The following is a 25,051-nucleotide window of genomic DNA, read 5'->3' on the forward strand; positions in this document are numbered from 1 at the left end:
ATACATGAAAACATGAAAATACAGTACAATTTTAAAGACTATAGTGTACTTCTTGGAATTGTTTAGACTAGCTTTACGCGTGCTGAAAAAGAAGAACAAACACTGGCATTCCCAAAAGAGCGAAACCGAAACGATAAAAAGCGAATATAAGATGATATCTCCAGTGCACCACCATCTCAAATCACTCCTCTCGACTGAGCAATCAAGTGCTGCTTTTCAAACAGAGGTAAGAGACGATATCATTCGAACTTTCTTATTAGTCTCTTATTTACAGCATGACTTAATAGACTGAAAAAATATAGGCTATATTTCTTATGTAAAATATTCAAAATGTGTACGGTCTCTTGTTTAGCCCACGTATCAGATTCAAAGTGCCTTAACTGTATTGTTATGTGAAATAATTCTACTGAGGCAACTTTCTGACGCGAGATTTGATCTCTAAAAACGTTGGCGAATAAAACTGATAAACCTTATTATAGCCTACAACATTGTATCTGCATAATATTGAAGGTACCTATGATCTAACAGTTTCACTTTCCATTCTCCCAGATGTTTCGGCAGTGTCTGTCTCCTCTTTGCATCCTCATCCTCATCTGTATGGTGTCCACAAACTCCTCTTCCCCTCTTGGCCACAGGGGGGCGCTGTCCTTCTCCAATTCATTGCGCCTCACACGTACTATTCGCGCACGCGTCCAACAACTGCAGTCCAGCTATGTAAGAAAACGAAATGCTATTTGCATTAAAAAAACGAAACATATTAACGACAATATGACTTGTGTTGTCACATTTTATTATTATAATCCACTTTGTATCTAAATGTTCATACCGTGCGGTTTTGTTTTCACAGAAACAACAGTTGTTTGGTGACGAGCTCTTTGAATACAGAGAGCTGATGCTGAGTACACTTCCTGCGGTTACTGTCAGTTATCAGACCTGGCTACACATGCAGGTGCGCATCATTTCTTTATCGCGTATTTAGCTAGTTATTTTACTGCACGGGGATATATATTAACAGCATTTGTTTGGTTCAGGACACTGAGCGTTTGCGTTTGGCCTCTCACAACCTCCAAACCTTCTGGACTCACCTGGAAGTTCAGCGGCAGCAGCTGGAGAGAGAGAGGGATGCGACGAAGGAAAGAAGAGAGCAGAGAAGAGGCAAACGAGGAAAGCCTCAGCCCACCTTGTGCCAAAGATTCGTTAGTCTGCAAATAGATCTGCGGGACCTCATGAAACAAGTCAACTCTCAGGTACAAGTGCACACTTGTTAGATGCGTAATCACTTCCCAGCCATCAGCAGCTAATTTAGTGATCTCATAGATACAATGTCACAACAGCTCCCATGATCAACCCATCATGACCCCTTTTAGTTGCAAAAGGAGGGGGCTCTTGCCAGAACATCTCCAAAAATCCCAAGGGGATTTTTTTTTAGGGTATATAGAAACTGTGATATATTTATATCTAAGAATAACAATAAAGGTTTTGGCATGTAGCCTAGTGTGTCTGGTCTATCTCGTGATCTCTGTGTGATCATTTTCTTACTGGTAGAGTAAATAAATTCCACTTCTTTATTGTAGTTTTTTAGACTTCTAAATAATAGCATTACATTAGAATATTACTAATAATATTACAATATTGCAACAATTATGTAATACTCTAAAGCCAGTTTTACAGCCACATGTTTGAAGTTCAGATATAGATAGAGATATATATATATATATATATATATATATATATATGAAGAGTTCAGATGCAAACGCCTCTAAGGGCCATCTGAAATTTTTTTCTAAAATGAGCATTTTTTTCTCAGGCTCCTATATTTATGTTCAGTTATTTCACTTTAATGACAATGAACAGAACCTATTAATTGCCATTAAATTTAAACAACTGAACCCACACATGAGAGCCTGAGAAAAATGCTTATTTTGGGAAAAAATTTCAGATGGCACTTAGAGCCTTTTGCATCTCAACTCTTCATATATATATATATATATATATATATATATACACACACACACACACACACACACTAAGTAGTAAAGTGTTACCAAGAAAATCCAGCTTTTTGCAGATGAAATTATGCTGAATCATAAAGATTACTAATGCTCGTTCTCTATCTGCAGTTAAACAGTCTAAGTATCACTGCATCTACAAAACCCCCACTTCTCCATCCCCTGCACACAACTTCATCTTCCAGTCCGATTCCCAGCATGCATCATTCCACAGAGAGCACCACTGTACTCCAGACCCCAACTCAGACGGATAATCCTGGCAGCTCCGCACACTCCTCTACACAATCTTCTACTTCAATGATGGAGAAGACCTCTGTCAGCCTCCCACAACCCACCCAGGCATCAGCAGGCTTTATTCTAACAGGAAGCCAGCTATCTGTGGACACCCTGCAGACAACAGCAGAGGCGTCCCGCTGGATTCAGCATCTGAGAGGGTATGTGATACTGAGAGATCTGGAACGATACTTGAGCAGATTGGCACGAGATTACGCTGTGCTCCATGCCAAATACTGACAAACACGCATAAGTTAACCAACAAAGGTGGGAAAAAAGAAAAAAAAAAAAGTAGTATTGCACAAGTATTAGACAGAATTAAATTACAAAACAAAACCAAGAAAAGACAATTGAATACACTAACATTCATATCCATAAACATTTTCTGTTTACTCTGTTCTTTAATTATTTTATTTATAAAAAAAAATATTTATTACTATTTTTGTTTACAAGTAATTTAACTGATACTTGCCTTAATGTGTAAAGACGTTTTTTTTATTTTTTTAAACTGCATTTCTGTATTTTATATTTAAGTATTTGGAGTATTTTCGATGTATTTGATAAATCTCAGGGGCTGAGTACATCAGCAGGCAGCTAGTGTGGGTTATCATGAGATTGCCAAACAGTGTTATTTGACCATTACGTATTTTTAGATAATACAATTATTATACTTGAATGTATATGGCTCTATTTGAAGGGTAAGCGCTTAACAAACAGCTAATTATTTTGTTTACATTGGACAATTTAACTGAAACAAAAAAAGGGTAGTCAGCCATTCTGGAAGACCAAAATTCCCCAAACACCCCACTTCCCTCCTCCACTGTTAATCAGCAAATCAGAGGTCAGAATGAGATTCATTTTACATCCCCTTTTTGTTGTCATTCCCCTGTACTTTCCACCTTGTGTTATTTATTAAATTATTTATTTTATTTATGTGCCTTATTTATTGTTCATAAATAAATGCAAAAGTGAAATATATGTTTTTGTACAAGTGTGTGTGCTGAATAAAATGACTAAGAAGTACTTCTAGTGCATGTGTATTTGTGTGACAAAGTTTTTATATATATATATATATATATATATATATATATATATATATATTACACACAACAGACAGTAATTGAGGTCATACTGAACACTTGATGCAGCCCAAACTTTGAAATGTTTGTGCAATGATCTCCGTTTCAAAACACTGTAAGAAGAAGCAGTTTTTGGCATCAGCTTTTATTTTATTTTATTTTTTACATGTTTTAGAGATTTAATAAAGCAAAACAAAAATAATGCATTAACCATAATGCATTTAATCTTTTTTTTCAAATTATTCAACAACAGTTGAGTTATAAAACATTGCGCTGACAAGTAGTGGTGTCATTTGGAAAGCACTATGCTTTTGAATTTAAATTTTAAAAGATTATCTAGTTAACAAGAATTCTCAAAAATACTCGTAGTATATCTGCATAGTAAAGCTTGAATTATTAACATAACTGAAGAACAAAGATTCATTTAATTGGTCAAATGAGAGAAAATATAAAATAAACCCATCAATTAATTAAAAATTATTAAAGCATAAGCAAAATTTAGTTTAAAAAAGAAAGGATTACAAATGTCCTTTAATATACACTTGCTAACATGTGCTTTTGTTGTGAGACTGAAATAAACTACACATAAAAGTGTAGTCTGGCTCTGTGTAGTGATTGGCTAAAGCACTCCTGTGAAATGATCTGTCCACTGCTGGTGAACTGTCATTGGCTGTTCATGAGATTCGTGGGGTGGTCTGGAAAAGAGGGACCAGAGTAATCAGTTTACTTGCTAAATAATCCATTTTATTATTGTATTTTATTACTTTTTTATCCTGAAATCCCATTACCAACCATTTTTTTTCTACCAAACTCTTATAAACTTTGTTGTCTGTCTTCCCTTCTAACCAAAACCATTGCATTTTTCAGCCTTGTATTTCTTCATCAGTAAATGTGTGAGCCTCACCACAGACAGGTGTCCATTCTTGGTCTTGACCACCCGCAAGTCCAAACCACTGGAGAAATCTATCACTCCCTCCTTTCCCTTCGCTACGGCAAACCTTATACTGGAGAGTAAAGCATAATCAGATTGAAAGCTGTAAACATGCATACATTTACTTGCTGTAAACTAAAGTTCTCGTGCCTTTCTAGAACACAGTTTTATCTATTAAGGGATTTACCACTGTGCACACACCAGTGGCGGTTTTAGGCATGGGCGAACGGGGCAGCTGCCCGGGGCGGCATTTTTTCATGACACGTGGGGGGCGGCTATCATATTATCTATCATATAACTGTGCGGGGAATTGGCAAATTGGCGCCCCTGCTTGTTGAGAAGGTACCGAGCACAGAAGCTGTGTGAGAAGTGGAAAGGGGAGGGGGGTGCGGCCGCGGGGGACAGTTCACCTCTCTCAAATTAGTGGGACAAGTGGGCTAAAGTCAGTCACACCCAGGGGCGCGGGAAGTGCTGAGGGTGCTGTAGCACCCCTGTTTTTATGTGGGCAACTGTTTAATTGTTGGGAATATTAAAAAAAAAAAATCAGAGTGTCTATTTAAGTGCAAATAGTTATGTTGCTGGCATAGGCTATTTACATTAACTCCAGACTGTCAGATTCAGTGACTGTCAGATTCAGTGGTGCAGATGGTAAAGTTTGTGTTACAGTTCTTTTGACACGATCGACCGGGGTTCGAATCTGCCTTTTGGCGAACTTTTTTTCTCCCTTTTTAAATTTCAAATCACATCAGAAAAGCATTTATTTTTTAATAAAAATGAAGGAAATAATCAAAAAGTTGAACATAAAGAGGGGGCGCTCAGAGGGGGTCTCGCCCGGGGAGTAATTCAATGTAGAACCGCCACTGGCACACACACACACACACACACAAACCTGTCCAGGCTGATGTTGACATTGTGTATCTTGTCTGCCATGATGGCCAGCTTGGTGACAGCCTCAATCACATGATCACATTGCAGCACCAGGTCACCCTAAAGGTCAGAAGGTCAAAGTGAAACAACAGAGGTCCAACTGCACAACCAAGACAATCACAAAGCATAACAGGGCTTCTCTCACCTTCTGCTTACTGTCAGTGGTGGGAACATGCAAAACAAAGAATCCGTCACTGAGGGAACTAACAGAGATACCTACAAAAAGAAACAAACCGAGGTTGTATGGTATTGTGAAGTGTTACCCAGTAAGAGGTTAATGGCACACTAGTTGTTTGACACTGATGAGAATTTATGGTTTGAGTACTAGGGAAGAGTATGATTACCCAAGAATTAGATACGGTGAAAAACAGGAGTATGAAACTTTAATAAGCTTGGATGTCATACAGTATTGTTAGGCAACAAAGGAGAGAGAGCTGTATTACAGTAACATTACCCAGCAATGTGCCATAGTCGATACGTTGTTTGATTTTTGCTTCCTGGACCAGCACAGCAGATGAAGTGGTCAACAGCAGCTGACGCATACGTGCGCGGAAACCGTGCCGATCGTACTTAGTGACCGCTACACCATACTGAAAAGGAAAAGAATATACAAATAGATTATCAACCCCTCTAATATTAACATTAAAAATCTCTATTAAGATAAGTATTAGATTAGATTGATTTTGTTTATTATTGTTAACTTAATAAGACTGGCTCCATCTGATAAATACTTTCCATTGTTTTGTGGTAAGGTGATTCTGTAGGAGCCATTTATACAGTTTTTTCATTTTTTTTTTTTTTCCTTCTGGAGGCTGAGTGCGCCCTCTACAGGAGAAACAGGATGAAGCCTCAGGTGTTGAGATGGCACCTGAGTGTTCTGCTGGGAGCACTTAGTCTTTAGACCTTTTTCCTCTTATTTGGCTTTTTTCAAGTTTTGCCTTTTCATTTACAGTTCAAAATGTCTTTGCAGTTTATACTGTAGTTTATTTCAAATACTGTAACATTCAAAATGAATAAACAAACAACTTAACCTCATTCATTATGGACTTTAATGAATACTACATGGAACCATGTGACCAAAGCATAAAAACACATTTACCTTCACTTTGTTGTCAGTCCCAAGAGTTTGTAGCACTTTGAGATTTATCTCTTCAGTCTCTGTGATAATAAAAATGTGTCAGTGAGTTTCTATGATTGTTTGTCTATGTATTTGCGCTTTTCAGCACAGACATTTTTCATGTGTTTGTGATTATTACCTAGTCTGGTGGCTACGAAGAGTTTGGGAACACTTCTGGGGTAGCAGTCCTTCTGGCCACAGAAGATCGCACTGGCTACAACCTTCTGTTCCAACTGCAGACAGCGTGAAATCAGTTATGGTTGTCCATGTATGTGTGTGTTTGCTCTTGTATGAATGCAGTACCTGCTTCTTCCACTCTGGCTGGATTCTCCTGCAGTAGTCATTGACCAGGTTGCGAATGCACATTCTGTGAAGGTGCTCAGATGCCTGTGGGGAAAAACAAAGTTGTACATACACAACAAATCCAAAAGTTTGGGGTCTTTCTGGGGACAGTTTTTGAAAGAAGTCTTTTATACTCAGCAAGGCTGCATTTATTTGATCAAAGATGCAGTTAAAAAGAAAGGAAAGGACGTGACATGTGAGGGGAGTGGGATCGGCAAAGGACCTCGAGAAGGGAATCGAACTCGGGTCGCCATGAGCGCAGTTGCACTATATGTCGACGCACTAACCACTATATAATGCACTAAACACTATACTAACCAATATATTTTAAAATGTAATAGATTCCTGTGATGGCAAAGTTACATTTTCAGCAGCTAGCCATTACTCCAGTCTTCAATGTCACATGATCCTTCAAAAATCATTCTAACATTTTGTATTATTATTAATGTTGAAAAAAAAATCCATTTTTTTTATGTTTAGTTCAAATACATATATATAATGCATCCTTGCTGAATAGTAAAAGTATTTATTTTGAACATTAGTGTAACATATTTGTTGGTCTGACCAAACAGAGCTCTGTGGTTCAATTTAGTATCGTAACTTATCATACCTTTATCATACATTATTATCGTACCTCAGTGAGTGAGGGTGGTGGTCTTGGCCAGCTCTTGTCAAGAACACTTTTTGGCAGATTTCGTTTCACTTTCATCAAGAAAGAGAATCGCACATGATCCAGAAAGTACTCATTGTCAGGGCAACGAGGCTCATTGCGCAGGATGAAGCCTTTGATGAACCTGTGGAATTAGGGAAGGATGAAATCAAGGAATCAATGACACAATCAATGTGACTCATTCACCTACACGATACAAAAACTCTCATACTTGCGTATAGTGTCAGCTGCTTGTCTACGATGCTTGGCTTTCCTTCGGCCTTTGACTCCTCTCCACCATGACTGGATAACAATTACTGCAAGATGAAATAGACAAACAGATTGGCTATCGCCTTCCTTTGCTAAACCTGTCTGTCTGTGTTTAGTCTATTTGTCAAGGTTACCTGCGTGTCGGATCCGGTGGTACTTGGCTCGCTCCCTGTAGCCCCGCCAAGATGTCTGCAGAGTAACAGCTTAAAAACAACTTTAAGGTTATTCATTATATCATAATAAAAACTAAGCAAAAGAGCTTGTTTTTGTACAAGTTAAGTGCTTGCAGTGAAAGAACATACCGATGGTTTGTTTCTTGGCCTCAAGTGCATCCTCAGTCACAAACAGAGTCCTTGGGAAGCGGATAAAGATTTTGGACCTAAACAGAAAGCAAACTAAGATAAACTTCACCCCAGCTCCTCCGCTGCTGGAGGACCTCCTTTTCACTATTTTTAGGGCTTTTGTTTTTCATCTATTAAAAAAAACTTTTAAATGGTAGTGTGTATATCTGTTCTTCTCACCCCTCACCTGCCCAGTTTGTATTCTTCAGGTTTGTAGTTGAGGTGTTTGACCAGAGTGGCAACCCCCTCTGGGAGTTTCCCACGCCAGTTTGGCCAGGTGTCCGGACACAGAGACTTATACCTGTGCAAGAAACAAAACACAAAACAAGGTAAAGAAACATGGCCATCTGTTAACAGAAAGACTGGTTGCACAAGACTGACCTCTCTAAGAACGCCTCATAGTTTCGTCTATATGCAAATCCAGCTCTCCTTACTCTCAGATTCTCCATCAAACCCAAATACTTCACCTGATGCCTGACCAAAACCTCATCAAATCTGCCTGAAGTAGCAGAGGAAGAGAAAGAGGAAGGAGGGAGAACAGCAGCACAATGTCAGTAACATCAAAAAAGGGAAATACAAGCATTTTGTGTGTGCAACTTATTTCTCGATCAATGCAACACGCATATGCTTTTACCTGGCTGTTTAGCATCATTGGGTTTTATGCAGCGTACATATGATGGTTCCTTAGACATCAGAATCTCCATCAGTTTAGCCAAACTGAGCTTGAACTGTGTGGCAGCCTGAGCAGAGAAAGCAGGACTTCATTTCTTTATGTACAGTTTGTGTACAGTAAGTGTCTGTGTGTGTGAGTGTGTGTTTGTGTTCATCTAACCGTCTCTGGCCTTCTCTGGTCCATCAACTCATCTACATGGAAACACTGACTGACAATGTGATTCCCTGACTGACACAGCACCTGGAATAAGATACAGTGGGTTTAGAAACACATACTGTTCAGCCATAACATCACGCTCACACTGTAAACACATTGTACCTCCTTCAGGTGTCTGTACAGCAGGTCATTATTTTTGTCCAGAAACCCTGAAAATGGAGGGACAAAAACTACAATCACAGCACCAAACAAAACTAACTATGGGAGGACAGATGGATGAATGGCTGTTCTCTCCTCACCGTTGACATTGTAGTTGACCTCTCCAGCATAATGAACCAGTCTAAATTCCTCTCGCCCAATTGCCTTGCGGATCTTCCCGTTGGCCATTTTATGACTGGAATATGAAATGGACCAGTCAGATAGCCGATCCCAGTAATATCTTAAACATAAGGCATGCTGCTTAAACAATGGAGACACAGAGTATGCTAGTGGTCCTACGTGATAAAATGGGCATGGCCACCCAGTGTGTCCTCCAACTTCTCCAGGAAGGTGATGTCACTGGCATCTCCTCGTCTTAAGCACTCCTCATCCTGATTACAATAAATTAGATTAGTTCATTTCAATTCCATTTGGATGAACAGAAAGACCTCATAGATAGAAGGAAAGCACACAGACAGACCAGAATGGCGATGATGCCTTTATGTTTCTCCTCCACCAGGTCACAGATGATTTTGTTGTTGAAATATTCCACTCTCTCCCACTGGCCAAGGAACGTAATTTTTACACAAAAATATTTTCAACAGAGGTGAACTTAGATACAAAAGTTTCTCACTCATATACTGATTTTTGTACTATTTTTCTCCCACAAACTCACCACAATCCCCTCCGCCTCGTACTCCTCCTGTTCACTTTTCAGTGTGAGCTCAATAAACAGCTGCTGCAGTTTTTCATTGCAGTAATTAATGCAGAACTGCTCAAAACTTCACACAGAAAAAAGAAAGACATGAATGTACTTATTAATTCTTCCTTTCTGATATCTTAATGTAATTCTATGTCATTTTTTTCTATAATGTGATGTTTTAATAGTGCAAATAATCTTTCTATTTGACTATTTCTTCAGTCAAAGAGTGAGAGAGCGAGTCAAATGAACCTGTTGTGTTGAAAGACCTCAAATCCATATATGTCCAGCAAACCAATAATAGAAGAACATTTACTGGAGTAGTAGACTTCATCCTGTAAAAACACAAAAATATAATAATCTTTATAATCACTCCACTAGAGGGCACATCAAAACCTAAAAAGCACACTAAGCTCCAGTCCATACATGCCAGATGACATTCTGACAAAAAAGCCCACTTAAAGGTGCAATAGGTGATTGTCTTCAGAAACATTTTTTGTTATGCTGGTTGAAAATCTCCTCACATCCCGATAGCAATCATTAAGTTAAGTGGTCTAAATGTATTTATCCGTATTTATATATTCTGTGGAAGGCGTAGGACCAAGAAATGCTCGGTCCGAGCATTTTAATTGGCTTTCCTACCTGCCTGTCAACGTATGTTTTTGCATACCTCTGCGCAACCGGTTCGCGCAGACAGGATATGTCAATCAGCACGTTCACTAACGCTGTGCGGACAGAGAAGGAATGGCAGACAAACATAAACAAACCGAGCTTCCTTCCTGGTATTGTAGTACTTTTACTAACTGTGCTATAAAGCTTTCTCACCGGCAAATGACATGATGTAGCCCAACGGTTCCCAATTCCAGTCCTCGCGCCCCCCGCTCTGCGTATTTTGCATGTCTCACTTAGTTAACACACCCGATTCAGATAACCAGCTCGTTAGAAGTGAGCTACGTGCATGAACTATGTTCCGATTGACATGCTTCCTACACAGTGTTCTTTGCTCCCTAACGTTACTCCCTGAGCAGGGAAATCCGTTGAAGTTTACTTCACTTCAGAACATTCATTCATAGATTTACGCTGCGCAGCATCTTCACACACAGACTAAACTTACTAGAGAAGTGTAAAGTGTGACATAATATACCTCTGTAAATAAATACTATTTAAATTAACGTCTCACACACTTTAATGCCCTTTGTATCATTAAAGGCTAAATATAACAAAATAACTAAAAATATAATAAAATACCTAACTACATAATACTACTATTGTTAGAACTTGCAACAAAATTAAAATAGAAATATAAACTTTTGAACTGTGGGTTTCGTCTGGTCAGAGGAGAACTGGCCCCCCGACTGAGTCTGGTTTCTCCCAAGGTTTTTTTTTCTCCATTCTGTCACAGAGGCAGTTTTGGTTCCTTGCCGCTGTCGCCTCTGGCTTGCTCAGTTGGGGACACTTAATTTCTAGCGATTATCGCCGATTTGATTGCACAGATACTATTTAAACTAAACTGAGCTAGACAATGACATCTCTGAATTCAATAATGAAATGCCTTTAACTGAAAATTGAGTGTTTAATCTTATCATTATACATTACTGACACTCTATCCTCCAATTTGATACTGTTAAGTGCTTTGACACAATCTGTATTGTTAAAAGCGCTATATAAATAAAGGTGACTTGACTTGAATCGAACATATACGCTCGCTTCGAACTGGAATCATGGCAAGGACTGGGATTGTGAACCGCTGATGTAGCCTTCTGTAGTAAATTTGTCTGTGGTATTCTGGTCTGAGAGTGTATATGCGTTCAGGGGGCGTGGCTTTGGACGGCGATTGCAGGGAGTAAATCGCTTTCAGTGCTATCAGGCTAAAGTTAGCATTTTCCAAGATCTCCTACTGCACCTTTAAGTAAAGTAAGAGCACGGTCCTCATCGACAGAAAGAAGAAACACACCTTAAAGGCCAATGATTGGTTTAACTTCTGGACAAGCCAAGTAAAGGCACGACCATATATGGCTTTGGCCAAAGAGTCCCGAGCAGACAGAGCCTGTTCCAAACTCAAGGGACTGATCATCTGAAATCAAACACACATACACACAACGGTTTGTTCAACTGCTAACAGACAGAATGTATGAGAATATTAGCAAAGATCAAGTATGTTGAAATCTGAAAGTGAGACAGAACAGACAGAGAGATATTGTGATATTACCTCCTCCCCTTTGGCAACAATTTTCTTGTGAGTAAGAGCTTCTTTCAGGACTGACCCGTCCACACCCAGCAGCTGTTGACAAAAAAAACAAAAACACATTCTCTGCAACTATGTATGTGTGCAGGACATCGAGAGGCCAGTTGAACAACACTAAACAAGAGTGTGAACATTTCAACTTTTGCAAACAAATAAAACATTTGCAACAAAAATATTCTGGGATATAATTTTTTTTTTTTTTTTAATATTGCCTTTGAAATCAAACTAATATCTATTTAATGGTTTTCAGACAGGTTTCTGACAGATGCTGTCACTCTAGCATCTAACACTCTATTGTCAACATAGCACACAACAAACCTGAGACAAGTGACTCCAATGAGACAGGTATCTAATTCCCCAGATATAGGTATAAAGTTCAGACACATACGGAGTTATCACTTGAGACGGGACATTAACTCACCTGGGACAGATATTGCAGTTGAGGTTCAGTGGTGACGTGTGTCTCTCCCTCCACATCTTCACCAAACTGTGTGTTACCCAGATGTAAAACACTGGCCACAATCTCCATCAGCTCCTAAAGAGGAGAGGAACTTTGTAAGTGTGTTTCCTGACTATGACAGAAGGTCTTCTGTCCAGTGGATCTGGATGTCCAGTGGGTTTGTGAGTGGTGTACCTGTATCTCCTCCTCATTAAAACCAATGATGGTGAGAGCATTTCTCACAACTTTCCAACCGTTCTTATCACTGATAGAGCTCACCCGTGGACAGTTACCCTGACAGAGAGAGAGTGTCTGTTACAAACAAACACCACACACATGCCAACAATGCCCATGGCTCAATAATGGTAGACAAATCTGCTCTCTTTCATGGACACATATAGACACAACTAACATAAACACCTTAACAAGGTAATGATAATGTTGTGGGTTGGTTTTCTCCAAACCAAGTGTCTTCAAAAGAGGTTCTTCTCCACCCTCCAGCAGCTGATAGAAGATGTGGAAGTTTCTCTCACCATGGTTCTGATGGGCCACACGGGATTTCTCTAACAGGTAGTTTAGGATGTGACCTCCAATTGGGGCGCCCTAAACAAGACATAAATAGAAAGAACTGTTTATAACGGTGCATCAAAGGTTATGTTTCGTGCATAAGCCCAAGTATAGCCCAAAATGCCCAAATATTTGCTGAAATATTCTAATACATATTAGTCTTTTGCTAATGTGAACAGCTGAAATGTAGACCAGTAAATTTGGGCTGGATTTAAGCAAAGGGTTGTGGTATTAAACTAAGAAGTGTGTTTCATTTACCTTGTAGTCAAACTGAATGTCCATGTATTTCCCAAAACGACTCGAATTGTCATTCCGGAGAGTTTTAGCATTCCCAAAAGCCTGTTGTGACAGAGCGAGAGTGACATTAGGAAGCTGTGCACAGAGAACCCTTGCAGTGTTTGTGTGTGCGCTTACCTCCAGTACTGGGTTGGACTGCAACAGTCTCTCTCTGATAGTGTGTGTGTTGTTACGTGTGGGGCAGATGTGTGTGTAGTACTGAAGGATTTTTTTGGAGGCCTCAGTCTTTCCAGCGCCACTCTCACCCGAAATCAGAATACACTGATCTCGTCTCTCAGTCCGCAGTGCACGATATGAATTATCGGCCAGGGCAAAACTAAAGTCACATAAACAGATACAGAATCACTCACGGATAATACAACCAGTTATAGCTATGGGTTTCAAAGCCATAAACTTTTCTTCATGTGTGCAAACACAATGTGCAAAATGTTAAAAATCCTTTGATTTCATTTGACAAGTATAGTTTTCTTTCCTGCATTTACATATTTTCTTCCCATTTCTATGGGAAGGATTTTACATCTTCTTTAAATGGGTGTGTGGGTGTGTGAGTGTGAATGTGTGTGTAAGTGGAAAGTTGTATGCATGGTCCAATCTCCGGAATCTCCAGGAAAGTGAGTCATACTAAGAGAATTGGCGGAATGTTCTCAGGGATTCTCACGGCCATAACACACACACACACACACACACACACACTTAACACTCACATGTGAGGGGAGATCTCATAGAAATTGACTCCTCTGTGGCGCTCCATGTTCTGTTTGGAGTAAATCTCCAACTCTTTGTAAGGATTCACTGACACCAGCACTGAGCCAATATATGTCTTATAAAGACAGACAGATAAAGAGGCAGAAAGAGAGAAAGAAAGCAGAAAACCAATTGCAAACTACCATTCAAAAGTTTGGATTGATAAGATTTTTAAATCTTTTTGTTTGTTTTGCTCACCAAGGCTTCATTTATTTGATCAAAAATACAGTAATATTGTGAAATATTCCAATTTAAAATATATTTTGATCAATTTAATGCAATTTAAACCCGTAAGACCTTCGTTCGTCTTCGCAACACAAATTAAGATTTTTTGATGTAATCTGAGAGCTCTCTGACCCTGCATTGCCAGCAACGCAACTGAAATATTCCCAGGTCCAGAAACATAGCAAGAACATCGATAAAACAGTCCATGTGACATCAGTGGCTCAACCGTAATTTTATGAAGCTACGAGAATACTTTTTGTGTGCAAAAAAATAAAATAATGACTTCATTCAGCATGTGTCATGATACTCTCCACAATGGCGGCACGCCGCGGCAGATGGGATGAAGAGGGGAAGAATTGTTGAATAGTCATTTTAGCTTCATAAAATTATGGTTGAACCACTGATGTCACATGGACTATTTCACCGATGTCCTTGCTATGTTTCTGGACCTGGGAACATTTCAGTTGCGTTGCTGTCTATGCAGGGTCAGAGAATCTCGGATTTCACCAAAAATATCTTAATTTGTGTTCCGAATATGAACAAAGGTCTTACAGGTTTGGAACGACATGGGGGTGAGTAATTATTGACAGAAATTTCACTTTTGTGTGAACTATCCTTTTAATAAGTTTAAAAAAAAAAAAAACTTACTGACTGCAAACTTTTAAACAGCATTGTATATTTTATCCTATAATTATGTACATGCTCATAAATTGCATATTGTGTGTAAATGTAATTAAAAGTATTTTATTATATTATATATTAAGAAGGTGTTTGTGTATGTCTTACATAAATGAGGCCCTCTCTGTACCGTCGGCGCAGGTTTTCAATGAAAGCAGCTTCACTGTTGTAGTTCTCCAAGAGCAGGAAGTCTTGGACGCCGACCCGATCTCTTGCTGAGAGAGCGCTCTCCATCACTAATCTTACACCAACCTCCTACAGAGAGAAACAAAGTGAGATAGAAACTGAAAAGAAAAAGAAAAAAACACAAGGAGAACACTGATGCAAACACTTACACACAGCAGAGCCACAATACAGGAACTGAGAGTGTGTATGTATTACATCCTGCACCTTTAAATAAAAAAATCTGTGCACATAGTTCCTAAACAAGCTTTTAAGTCAAAACCATTCCAAACTTGGCTTCAGTTGAGCTAATGAATCTTCAGTCTGTCATATCATGGAACGCCCATCATTCACAAAGCTATACACATCCCCGCCCCTTGTGTGGTTGTTTATTAAATGCTTTGGGTAATTTGTTAACACTTACAGAATTTTGCAGATTACAAAAATGCAAGCATAAAAGTATGGAGATGCCTTTTATGAGGAAATAACACAAATATAAACAGCAAATACCAGAAAAAGTACAAATCACTAAAAGACAACACACATTCATCCAAGTACAAATTCACTAAGGAAGGGCGCCATGGAAATATTTGGCAATAGTTCCTGACACACAGTTGTCTGTTTTTCAGAGTTAGTGCTGGTACCTCTGCATGTAAATCCAGTGGAAAATCTGACGAGACTTTAAGTGTTTGAGGAAGTGTGTCTTTGGAGTGGGTTCAGAAAGAGAGCGAGTTTGTGTGTGTGTGTGTTTGCGAGAGAGACAGGAAGGTCACCTGTGGAAGCTCATGCTAAAACAATAATCTGCTGGGAGTAATACAGTGTGTGAGTGGATGTTCACTTTCCTTGGCTCTGCTCCACTGTTGTTCCACAAATTCTTTTCCAATGAATTAGTGATAAGGGTCCCCTAAAATGCAACAAGATTTTAATAACTCACCAGATACCCCCCTCCCCAGACACCTGCACTTTTAAATCTTTCCTTTTGCCATTCTTAATCCATTGTTCTCTTTGTGTGTGTTTATGTTCTTATGTACGCTTACACAGTAGGATGCAGATGTGCGCACATGAAAACAAGCAATGATATCGGTCTCTAAAATGAACTCTTTCCTCACTGTGCCCCTCATGTTTTCTGTGTTCCATTAGGGGTGTTTAAATTGGCCACGCTTTTTTAAACCAAACAAGTTTAAAACCCCTTCTAATTCAAAAGCAACCCGTCAACAACTCAAAAACACCTTCTGTTGTGTTTATTTTTATGATGTAATGGACATGGAAGTGTAATCATAATTTTTTTTTTATCATGATTTTTTTTTTTTTTTTATAGTTAATGTTTTTGGCAAGTTTCATCAGTTTCTAATCTTGAGTGTTGTTAACAAGACTTGTTTGAGCTGATATGACAGACTGAAGATTCATTAGCTCAACTGAAGCCAAGTTTGGAATGGTTTTGACTTAAAAGCTTGTTTAGGAACTATGTGCACAGATTTTTTTATTTAAAGGTGCAGGATGTAATAATGACAGCTAGTGGTTGAAATGGGTACTGAAATATTGTTTCTTCCGCCACCTCTTCCTCAGACTTAAAGGGATAGTTCACCCAAAACTGAAAATTTGATGTTTATCTGCTTACCCCCACGGCATCCAAGATGTAGGTGACTTTGTTTCTTCAACAGAACACAAACGAAGATTTTTAACTCAAACCGTTGCAGTCTGTCAGTCATATAAATGGCAGTCAATGAGACCCACGGATCTGAGAGACTAAAAAACATATACAGACAAAACCAAATTAAACCCTGCGGCTCGTGATGATACATTGAGGTCTTAAGACATGACACAATCTGTCTGTGTAAGAAACTGAACAGTATTTATATAATTTTTCATCACTGATCCACCACAATGTCCAACTGTCCTGAGCGTGTTCACAACATCCGGCACGTGACGCGTCAACGTGCTCTGGCATAGTAGATGCATGCGCGGAAGCGATCTGTCCCGCACACGTCACTCATTGTTTAGATCGCTTCCGCATTTATTTAGTTTCCTGAGGGACACTGGTATAGCAAATAGAATATTTCATTATTATTAATTAAAGAGGAAGTGGGAGAAGAGAGATGGAAGTCTCCCTTCTTGTTATAGTTTATCTCTGTCTAGCTCTGGTTCACACTCCAGTACAGTAGGTGGCGGTAATGCACCACTGAAGTTGGATGCCAACCGCCGTCAAACATCAAGGAAGAAGAAGATGATCGCTACCGCGCATGCATCTACTATGCCAGATCACGTTGACGCGTCACGCGCCAGATGTTGTGAACGCGCTCAGGACAGTTAGACATTGCAATGGATCAGAGGTAAAAAAATACCGTTCAGTTTCTTGCACAGACCAATTGTGTCGTGTCTTAAGACCTCAATGTATCGTCGCGAGCCGCAGGGTTTAATTTGGTTTTGTCTGTGTATGTTTTTTTGTCTCTCAAAGCCGTGGGTCCCATTGACTGCCATTATATGACTGACAGACTGCAACGGTTTGAGTTAAAAATCTTTGTTTGTGTTCTACTGAAGAAACAAAGTCACCTACATCTTGGATGCCCTGGGGGTAAGCAGATAAACATCAAATTTTCATTTTTGGTTGAACTATCACTTTAATGCTCATGCGGGTTGTCAAGATTGAGGACATACAACATGAGTGAACGCAACTGACAATGAAAGGCAACAAACCTTACACTGTAAACTGATGAGTTGATTTATTTGTGTTTTAATATGCCTGTGGTCATAGAGCTTTTTAGATGGATGACGGGGCTTTTTAGGTGAGGTAGAATCAGCAATCTCTGATCCAATTACATGTCTGCAGACTGCAGTATGCTGTGTTTTCTGCAAACTGGCAACCTAGGCTGCTAAAATATTATTGGGCAATCTGTAAGTGGATGGAATCACACAGACCAAAACAAAAACAGACATTCCAACATGGAATGCACATTTTCAAATTTGAATAACCGACTGTGGCATTGTTTTTTTGGAGGAAAAAGTAGCATGTTTCCTGAATATCTGCAAATGTATTATTGTGTTTTTATGCTTTAGTACAGTCTAAATTACATACAGCACCTTTAAAGATGAAGTGTGTTATTTGGTGTGCAACAAACGAAATAAAGACTGATTTCAAATAGATTTCCCAAAATGTCTATGCGAATTCCCAACTGCACCTATAAATGACAGTTCAAAGTTTAAACTGTAGTGGTCATTTTAATTCTTCAGTCACATGCACTCTCATTGACCAAGCAATTAATAACCTAGTAATCGTTTGACTATCAGCATAAAATATGGTCCAGATTAGAGCTTGTTCTGTCAAAAACTCATTCCAATTAGTTACTCATTCCAATACAGACACACCAGCCTCCAAGAAAGACTGATGCAGGATTGTATTGAATAGGTTTGTACTAATACATAACCTAGTAATACATAACCTACTGAAGCTGGCAATACAGCTGATAAACAGCAGCAGATAAAACCTATTGAACACAAACTTAGTTTATATTACATGCAGTTGCTGTGATAAGGTTAACCAGCTCTATTTATCTCAGGCCCTATATACACTCTCCATGGTTCAGGCCCTTTTTACATCTGGTTTTAGCATCTGTCCCGGGTGATCTGATCACCAATTGGTCAGCTGAGACACATTTCTGTTTACACCTGGTGTTTACATGCATCTACAATGTGCCTCCTGTGGCCACTTGTGACTGGATTTCATGAAGGGGAAGGTCTCTGAATTCATGGACGCATACTTTACTTATGACATCAGTGTATTTCTCACTGTAAATTCAACTTCCATTTTGTCAGACAAAGCTATTTTAAAGGTTGACTGAACTATTGAATGTAGAAAAAAAGTAACATTATATAAAAAAAAAAAAAAAGAGTAAAGTCAACTTTGAAGCCATTTAGTATGAGCAGCTTAAAATATTATACAGCAAGAACCTGCCAAATTGAATGGTGAGGCAGCGGAGCATGCTCAGTTTGCGCACTGATAATGCATTGATGATTTTTTGTTGTTGTTGTTGTTGTTGTTGTTGTTTTTGGTTAAAGCATGGGGAATTATGATAGTACTTTTTTATTATTCAGAATTCAATCTATGAAGTCTTTCCAAGTTTTTTCCATTTCAATACAACTTATACACAATATACAACTTGTTTTGGTGTAGAGAAGTAATTCTATATAACCATTTCAGTTTGCTCAACAAGCTTATACACAAGTTAGACAAACTTAGAAAGTTCTTCATCACTATTATGTAAAGTTAATGCTCAGATTAACTTAAAATGCAAACATACTCTTCTACAGGTTAAAAAAGCACCATTTTTTTCTATTATAGTTTCTATTACACTATATGTGACCCATGCTTACAAAATGAGTCAGAATGCGCACGGGCTAATTTTGAGCTACAGGCAAAAAAAAATTAAAACTCAGTTTTGGTCGAATTTGATGTTTTCACAAAAATTAGTTCATTAAGCCCTCGTCTAGTGATCCAAATGGTCCAAATAGTAATTAAACATCCAAATTGATCTTTATTTGTAAGTTTTCTGAGAGGAGTACCTTTTTCTCTGCTCACTTCTGGACGACTGCTGTTGCTTCTCACCACAAGTTGTCTACTGTTGCAAAGCGCAGCATTCCAGCTTTGTTAATATTCATATCGAATTCTCGATTTCATGAGTCCGAACCAGTAAAATATGATTTTCAAACCCATGCTGATGAAGATTACATCATTATATTAGATCGATGCATTACAGTAGGTCTTAATATAGATGTCTCAATGTTAATCAAACATTAAAAGAAAAGACAGAATCTCTCGCTGCTCTTGATTAAGCTACAGTTTATTTGCATCTTTGCTCTTATTTTTAATAACAAAGATAAAATAAAAAACAGCTATATTGTGATTATTAATATAGTAATTACTATTAAGAAAAGAACTGCAAAAAAATTTCAAAGTTGCTTGGTGAATTTGCTTTGGAATCTTCAAAAAACTAACTCGATTTTTCTTAAAATCAACTCTGCGGACTCTATCGCCTTCAAACGGCTGTAGCCGAGTCAGTTTTTGTCCGATTCCAACAAGTCATATTTCATTTTTAAGGTATTTAATGGAAATGTTATTTTTGAAAATGTGCTTATTCCAACTCATTTTGCGAGCACAGGTCACATATTGATGAAAGTACATACCATCTTTAATTTCAGAATATATATAAACACTGTATATATACATACTGTATCACACATAACCAACATTTAAAACAGGGATCCTCAAATCTGGCCCACGAGATCCACTTTCCTGCAGAGTTTAGCTGTAACCCTAATCAAACACACCTGAACATGCTAATCAGTAGCCTGACTACCTCAGACTTCGTACTTCCGCTCAATTTAATTTCGCTTCTGTACTCAGTCTGATATAGCAAACCATCTCCCAGTAGTGATGGGAAGTTCGGATCATTTTACTGACTCGGACCTTTGAGTCTCGTCTAATCATTTCGTTCATTTCGTTCATTTTAGCAAAATATAATTAAAATGTTACGTGCTACTTCCCTAACACATCTACTACCTATGCAAACGTTGATCACACTACAAACAATACAAAACTAATGCTATAAGAAACAGAAAAGATTAATTCATTGTTTACCTGGGTCTTCTATTATTAGCTCACCTCTTATCTAAGTTAAGTTAAGTCGTGACGTATTGTCAAGTATGTTTATAAATATGAATTTCTGTCATGATGGTTCTTTTCCATAACACTGAATGTGGTAACAAAAGTAATAAACTAAAGAGGTGGTTATTAATAATAATAATAATAATAATAATAATAATAAGCATTTTTCCCTCAGACTGAATAGGTTTAGCTTATGAGGCTGTCATGTGATGAACGAACGACTCAAACCCGAAGACTCGGGATACGAACTAATCAATTCTCTTTCCGGCTCTGACTGCATAGGTTACGCGTATGGGGCTGTCACGTGATGAATGAACGACTCAAATCCGAAGACTCGAAACAGGTGAACTAATTCAGTGCAGAACCTATAGGATGTTGCGCATGCGCGACTGAACGAATCACTCTCCGAGACGACTCGTTCTTCCCGAGTCACATTAAAGATTTGTTCAAAAAGAACGAATCGTTCAAGAACGACCCATCACTATCTCCCAGTTTATCTCTGGCTCCGCAGCAGCCAGGCCAACCAACGAACAGAGGGCGGGTTGAGAGTCATGACGTAGACGCTAAGTGCCGAATTTAAGATTGTAGTTTAGGTTTAGGTGAGGGAAATCTAAAATGACAGCGGACATGGAGACACGGGATGCTATTAGCTCTGTTGTGTAGAATATTCCCGGCATTTGCCAACTGAAGCCTGAGCAAGAAGAGTGTTTGGTTCACATTTTGAATGGAGGTGATGTTGTGGCCCTACTCCCGACAGGTTTTGGGAAAAGTCTAATTTATCAACTGTTACCGATCGTCAGCGAGAAACTGGGGAGGCCAAAGTCCAGCAAGGCGATAATTGTGGATGCGTAGATTTACTTCTCATAATCTGCAGAAGTCGTTCACAGCCATCTTCACTCCGGTATTTCGCTCAATGGTTTTGTTTTCGCCACATACGTGTTTACAGCGGAAGTTCGAGGTAGCTGAGCCGGCAAATAACATACGTCATAACCAACCGTTATGTGACTGGCTTACGGGTACACCAATGATTTTAAACTTCAGACAAGCGCCCGCCCACGAGAAAGTAAACGCTTGTCAATTATGCCCTTCCAGACTCTGTCTACGAAGCAAAGCGAAGTAGCAGTGTTTGGTATTACTAGGCTAGCTAATCAGTGTCTTCAGGATCATTCGAAAATCACAGACAGGTGAGTTTGATCAAGGTTGGAGCTAAACTCTGCAGTGGATTGGCCCTCCAGGGTACGATTTGAGGAACCCTGATTTAAAACAACTGTGTTAATGCAAAGGTGGATTGATTTGAGTAGTGTGTTCTTTGCTGCTGCCGTGATTCACCAGAACAGATTAGACTACAAACATGATGTGGCCACATGCATTTCACCACATATAATTTCAGCGACTGGATGACAAATGTTTTAGACCACTTTTACTTCTGCAACTACCCAAAATACCAGGAAATACCAGGTGTAAGCCATTTGGGCTGCTTGTGTGACTCAAATAATAAGTTACAGTATGAGGATGTATCCAACAGAGATTTCTATGTAGTATTTCAAAAGCAGTAGCCTGTGGACACCATTTCTACAGCTTGAGAATGTGGGTACTGTACTCCCTGAGGGAGGTGTAATACAACTTTGCTGTATAATCTGGCACCGAGCCGTTTTGAGTTTATAAGTCTCCAGCTCTTCCATATAAGGGCTGTTCTTTGCTGTGCAGCCCATATGAGTGATCTCTATCTGGGACACAAAGACAGGCAAACTGACCTCGTAGGAAAGAGATCTTGTGCAGTGTGTTGCTATAGCTATGCATGACATGCTATGCATAAAGGAGTGGCAAATGAACAACAAAGCCTCTGCGCTCACTCAAACAATCAAAAAACATGTCTGCAACCCACCATGCACATACATACACTGAAAACACTAAATGGGGCATTGATTTTCACCTTAAAACGTCACTGTTTGCAAACAGGAATACAGGCATACACGACACACCCACACAGATGTAATTAAAACAAGAAGTCTTACCCTGCGGCGGTACTTCATCCTTCTCCCTCTCTCTCTCTCTCTCTCTCTCTCTTTAAGGGAATCCCTCGTGCACGGTTTTCTTCACTAACAATCTTCAAGGTGTGTCTGACAAGTCTGTGTGTGCATTTTATCGCATGCAAGTAGTTCCTCTCGTTCCGGCATGTAACATACACTGAAATCTACTGCACACGCACATCCATATTCACACATGCTGACGGTCCATCCTCTACACTTACACACTAAAACAGCTTTCCTCTCTCTCCCCCTCTCTAACTAAAACAAATGGATTCCTTCTCTTCTTCTCTGCTGCTCTAGAAGTCCATGAAGGGAAAACATTGATGACAGTCTCCCACACCCAAAGCCCCACCCACAGATGATTAGTCAAAAGACCACTTTAAAAACTTCACAAGCAAAACACTTCTCTCTCTTTCCTGTTATCAAACTTTCTTGCTTTACTTTGTAAGTCAATCTCTAATCAGACTCTCCCTCCTTTTTCCCTATCTTCAATAGATCTCTTTCTTCAACAGTTTCTATTTCACCCATCTGTTATCCTTCTCTTTCCCTTTGCACACAGAAAAAAAAAAACAGGGCTGAGTCATCCCTTTACAAAGGAAGGAAAGACAAAAAGGGTTGCAGGTTTAGCTTTTGCAGAATCTAACTTGTGAGAGTAAGAGGCAATTAAACAGTGAGAGAGTTAGGAAAAATAGTCTAACATCATCTGATCGCTGACACTACATGCAAACATGACTACAGGCTATTAAAACGGCCAAACAAACATCACATGATTCATCCTCAGAACATTTCTTCTCTTTCCCCCCTTTCCTTCTTTCCCTCTTCAGTCCCTCCCTCTTTTTCCTCACACGCTAAGGCACATTTGTAACAAATGATCACCGAATAGCTGTCAGATGCATAAATGTCAAACGTCAGCAAAAGCCTAACTTTTTGTCTCTATTTTTTTGCCTGTTTTCTCTTCTGTCTTCAAATTACAAACAGATGAAGCACAGAAACACTGCAAACACATCTAAGCCTTTTAAAAGCTCATTTTTACCAGAGTTAGGCTAGACAAGCAGTGCTTCAAGATTACAACAACACTACAACACTGGTGCCCCTTCTGGATTTTTCTATTCTATTTTATTGGACTGTATGCAGACCAACTACCTTCATATTTCCACTAAAAACTCTTTCTGTCATATTTCTAATAACCGTCAATCACAATATAATACAGTATAGTGTATATATATATATATATATATATATATATATATATATATATATATATATATATATATATATATATATATAACTAAAAATACAGCTAACTAACACAATAAAAACATGATTTTTGAGAATTAAAAAAAAGTTATGTTTTTGCAAATAAACTTCATATTATATATATATATATATATATATATATATATATATATATATATATATATATATATATATATACATATATATATATATATACATACAGGTGCTGGTCATATAATTAGAATATCATCAAAAGTTGATTTATTTCACTAATTCCATTCAAAAGTGAAACTTGTATATTATATTCATTCATTACACACAGACTGATATATTTCAAATGTTTATTTCTTTTAATTTTGATGATTAGAGCTTACAGCTCATAAAAGTCAAAAATCAGTATCTCAAAATATTAGAATATTTACATTTGAGTTTGAATAAATGACCATCCCTACAGTATAAATTCTGGTATCTCTTGTTCTTTGAAACCACAATAATGGGGAAGACTGCTGACTTGGCAATGATCCAGAAGACGAACATTGACACCCTCCACAAAGAGGTAAGTCACAGAGGTCATTACTGAAAGGTGTGGCTGTTTACAGAGTGCTGTATCAAAGCATATTAAATGCAAAGTTGACTGGAAGGAAGAATTTAGGTAGGAAAAGGTGCACAAGCAACAGGGATGACCGCAAGCTTGAGAATACTGTCAAGCAAAGCTGATTCAAACACTTGTGAGAGCTTCACAAGGAGAGAACTGAAGCTGGAGTCAGTGCATCAAGAGTCACCATGCTCAGACGTCTTCAGGAAAAGGGCTACCAAGCCACTTCTGAACCAGAGACAACGTCAGAAGCATCTTACCTGGGCTGTGGAGAAAAAGAACTGGACTGTTGCTCAGTGGTCCAAAGTCCTCTTTTCAGATGAAAGTAAATTTTACATTTAATTTGGAAATCAAGGTCCCAGAGTCTGAAGGAAGAGTGGAGAGGCACAGAATCCATGTTGCTTGAAGTCCAGTGTGAAGTTTCCACAGTCAGTGATGATTTGGGCTGCCATGTCATCTGCTGGTGTTGGTCCACTGTGTTTTCTGATGCCCACAGTCAACGCTGCCAT

General features: G+C 38.7%; 2 protein-coding genes across 6 annotated transcripts in view; one reads left to right on the top strand and one right to left on the bottom strand.

The window, feature by feature from the left end:
- The first annotated feature begins 202 nt into the window (after positions 1–202).
- Positions 203–3,277, top strand: LOC131540119 (uncharacterized). Its single transcript, XM_058774594.1, has 5 exons — positions 203–226; positions 550–714; positions 848–949; positions 1,032–1,247; positions 2,121–3,277. Exons 2-5 carry the CDS (start codon positions 550–552, stop codon positions 2,520–2,522), a joined length of 885 nt encoding a protein of 294 aa, XP_058630577.1. The 5' UTR covers positions 203–226; the 3' UTR covers positions 2,523–3,277.
- A 200-nt stretch (positions 3,278–3,477) lies between these two features.
- The window catches only part of myo1ca (myosin Ic, paralog a), a 28,281-nt gene continuing 6,707 nt past the window's right edge, over positions 3,478–25,051 (bottom strand). For 4 of the 5 annotated variants that reach the window (XM_058776157.1, XM_058776159.1, XM_058776158.1 and 1 more), the window contains 31 exons: positions 14,969–15,115; positions 13,918–14,033; positions 13,331–13,529; positions 13,175–13,255; positions 12,770–12,952; positions 12,545–12,643; positions 12,332–12,445; positions 11,875–11,946; positions 11,620–11,739; positions 9,918–10,000; positions 9,642–9,747; positions 9,447–9,527; positions 9,266–9,357; positions 9,067–9,161; positions 8,930–8,976; positions 8,771–8,851; positions 8,573–8,678; positions 8,320–8,437; positions 8,126–8,239; positions 7,900–7,976; positions 7,732–7,800; positions 7,560–7,644; positions 7,313–7,472; positions 6,640–6,723; positions 6,476–6,569; positions 6,319–6,377; positions 5,674–5,809; positions 5,365–5,435; positions 5,182–5,279; positions 4,266–4,365; positions 3,478–4,056 (listed from right to left, as the gene is read on the bottom strand). In XM_058776157.1, the coding sequence (XP_058632140.1) occupies positions 4,036–4,056; positions 4,266–4,365; positions 5,182–5,279; positions 5,365–5,435; positions 5,674–5,809; positions 6,319–6,377; positions 6,476–6,569; positions 6,640–6,723; positions 7,313–7,472; positions 7,560–7,644; positions 7,732–7,800; positions 7,900–7,976; positions 8,126–8,239; positions 8,320–8,437; positions 8,573–8,678; positions 8,771–8,851; positions 8,930–8,976; positions 9,067–9,161; positions 9,266–9,357; positions 9,447–9,527; positions 9,642–9,747; positions 9,918–10,000; positions 11,620–11,739; positions 11,875–11,946; positions 12,332–12,445; positions 12,545–12,643; positions 12,770–12,952; positions 13,175–13,255; positions 13,331–13,529; positions 13,918–14,033; positions 14,969–15,094 (3,087 nt within the window). In that variant the 5' untranslated portion in view covers positions 15,095–15,115 and the 3' untranslated portion in view covers positions 3,478–4,035. Of the gene's footprint in view, positions 4,057–4,265; positions 4,366–5,181; positions 5,280–5,364; positions 5,436–5,673; positions 5,810–6,318; positions 6,378–6,475; positions 6,570–6,639; positions 6,724–7,312; positions 7,473–7,559; positions 7,645–7,731; positions 7,801–7,899; positions 7,977–8,125; positions 8,240–8,319; positions 8,438–8,572; positions 8,679–8,770; positions 8,852–8,929; positions 8,977–9,066; positions 9,162–9,265; positions 9,358–9,446; positions 9,528–9,641; positions 9,748–9,917; positions 10,001–11,619; positions 11,740–11,874; positions 11,947–12,331; positions 12,446–12,544; positions 12,644–12,769; positions 12,953–13,174; positions 13,256–13,330; positions 13,530–13,917; positions 14,034–14,968; positions 15,116–22,696; positions 23,041–25,051 lie in introns of those variants that run through there. The other variant, XM_058776155.1, reaches the window with a different exon arrangement.

Source organism: Onychostoma macrolepis, chromosome 05 (genome assembly GCF_012432095.1).
Source record: "Onychostoma macrolepis isolate SWU-2019 chromosome 05, ASM1243209v1, whole genome shotgun sequence".
NCBI lineage: Eukaryota > Metazoa > Chordata > Actinopteri > Cypriniformes > Cyprinidae > Onychostoma > Onychostoma macrolepis.

Coding starts and splice junctions, on each gene's coding strand:
- LOC131540119 (XM_058774594.1), top strand. CDS start 550: ATGTTTCGGCAGTGTCTGTCTCCTCTTTGCATCCTCATCCTCATCTGT. Junction 715..847: donor AACAACTGCAGTCCAGCTAT/GTAAGAAAACGA, acceptor TTGTTTTCACAG/AAACAACAGTTGTTTGGTGA. Junction 950..1,031: donor AGACCTGGCTACACATGCAG/GTGCGCATCATT, acceptor TGTTTGGTTCAG/GACACTGAGCGTTTGCGTTT.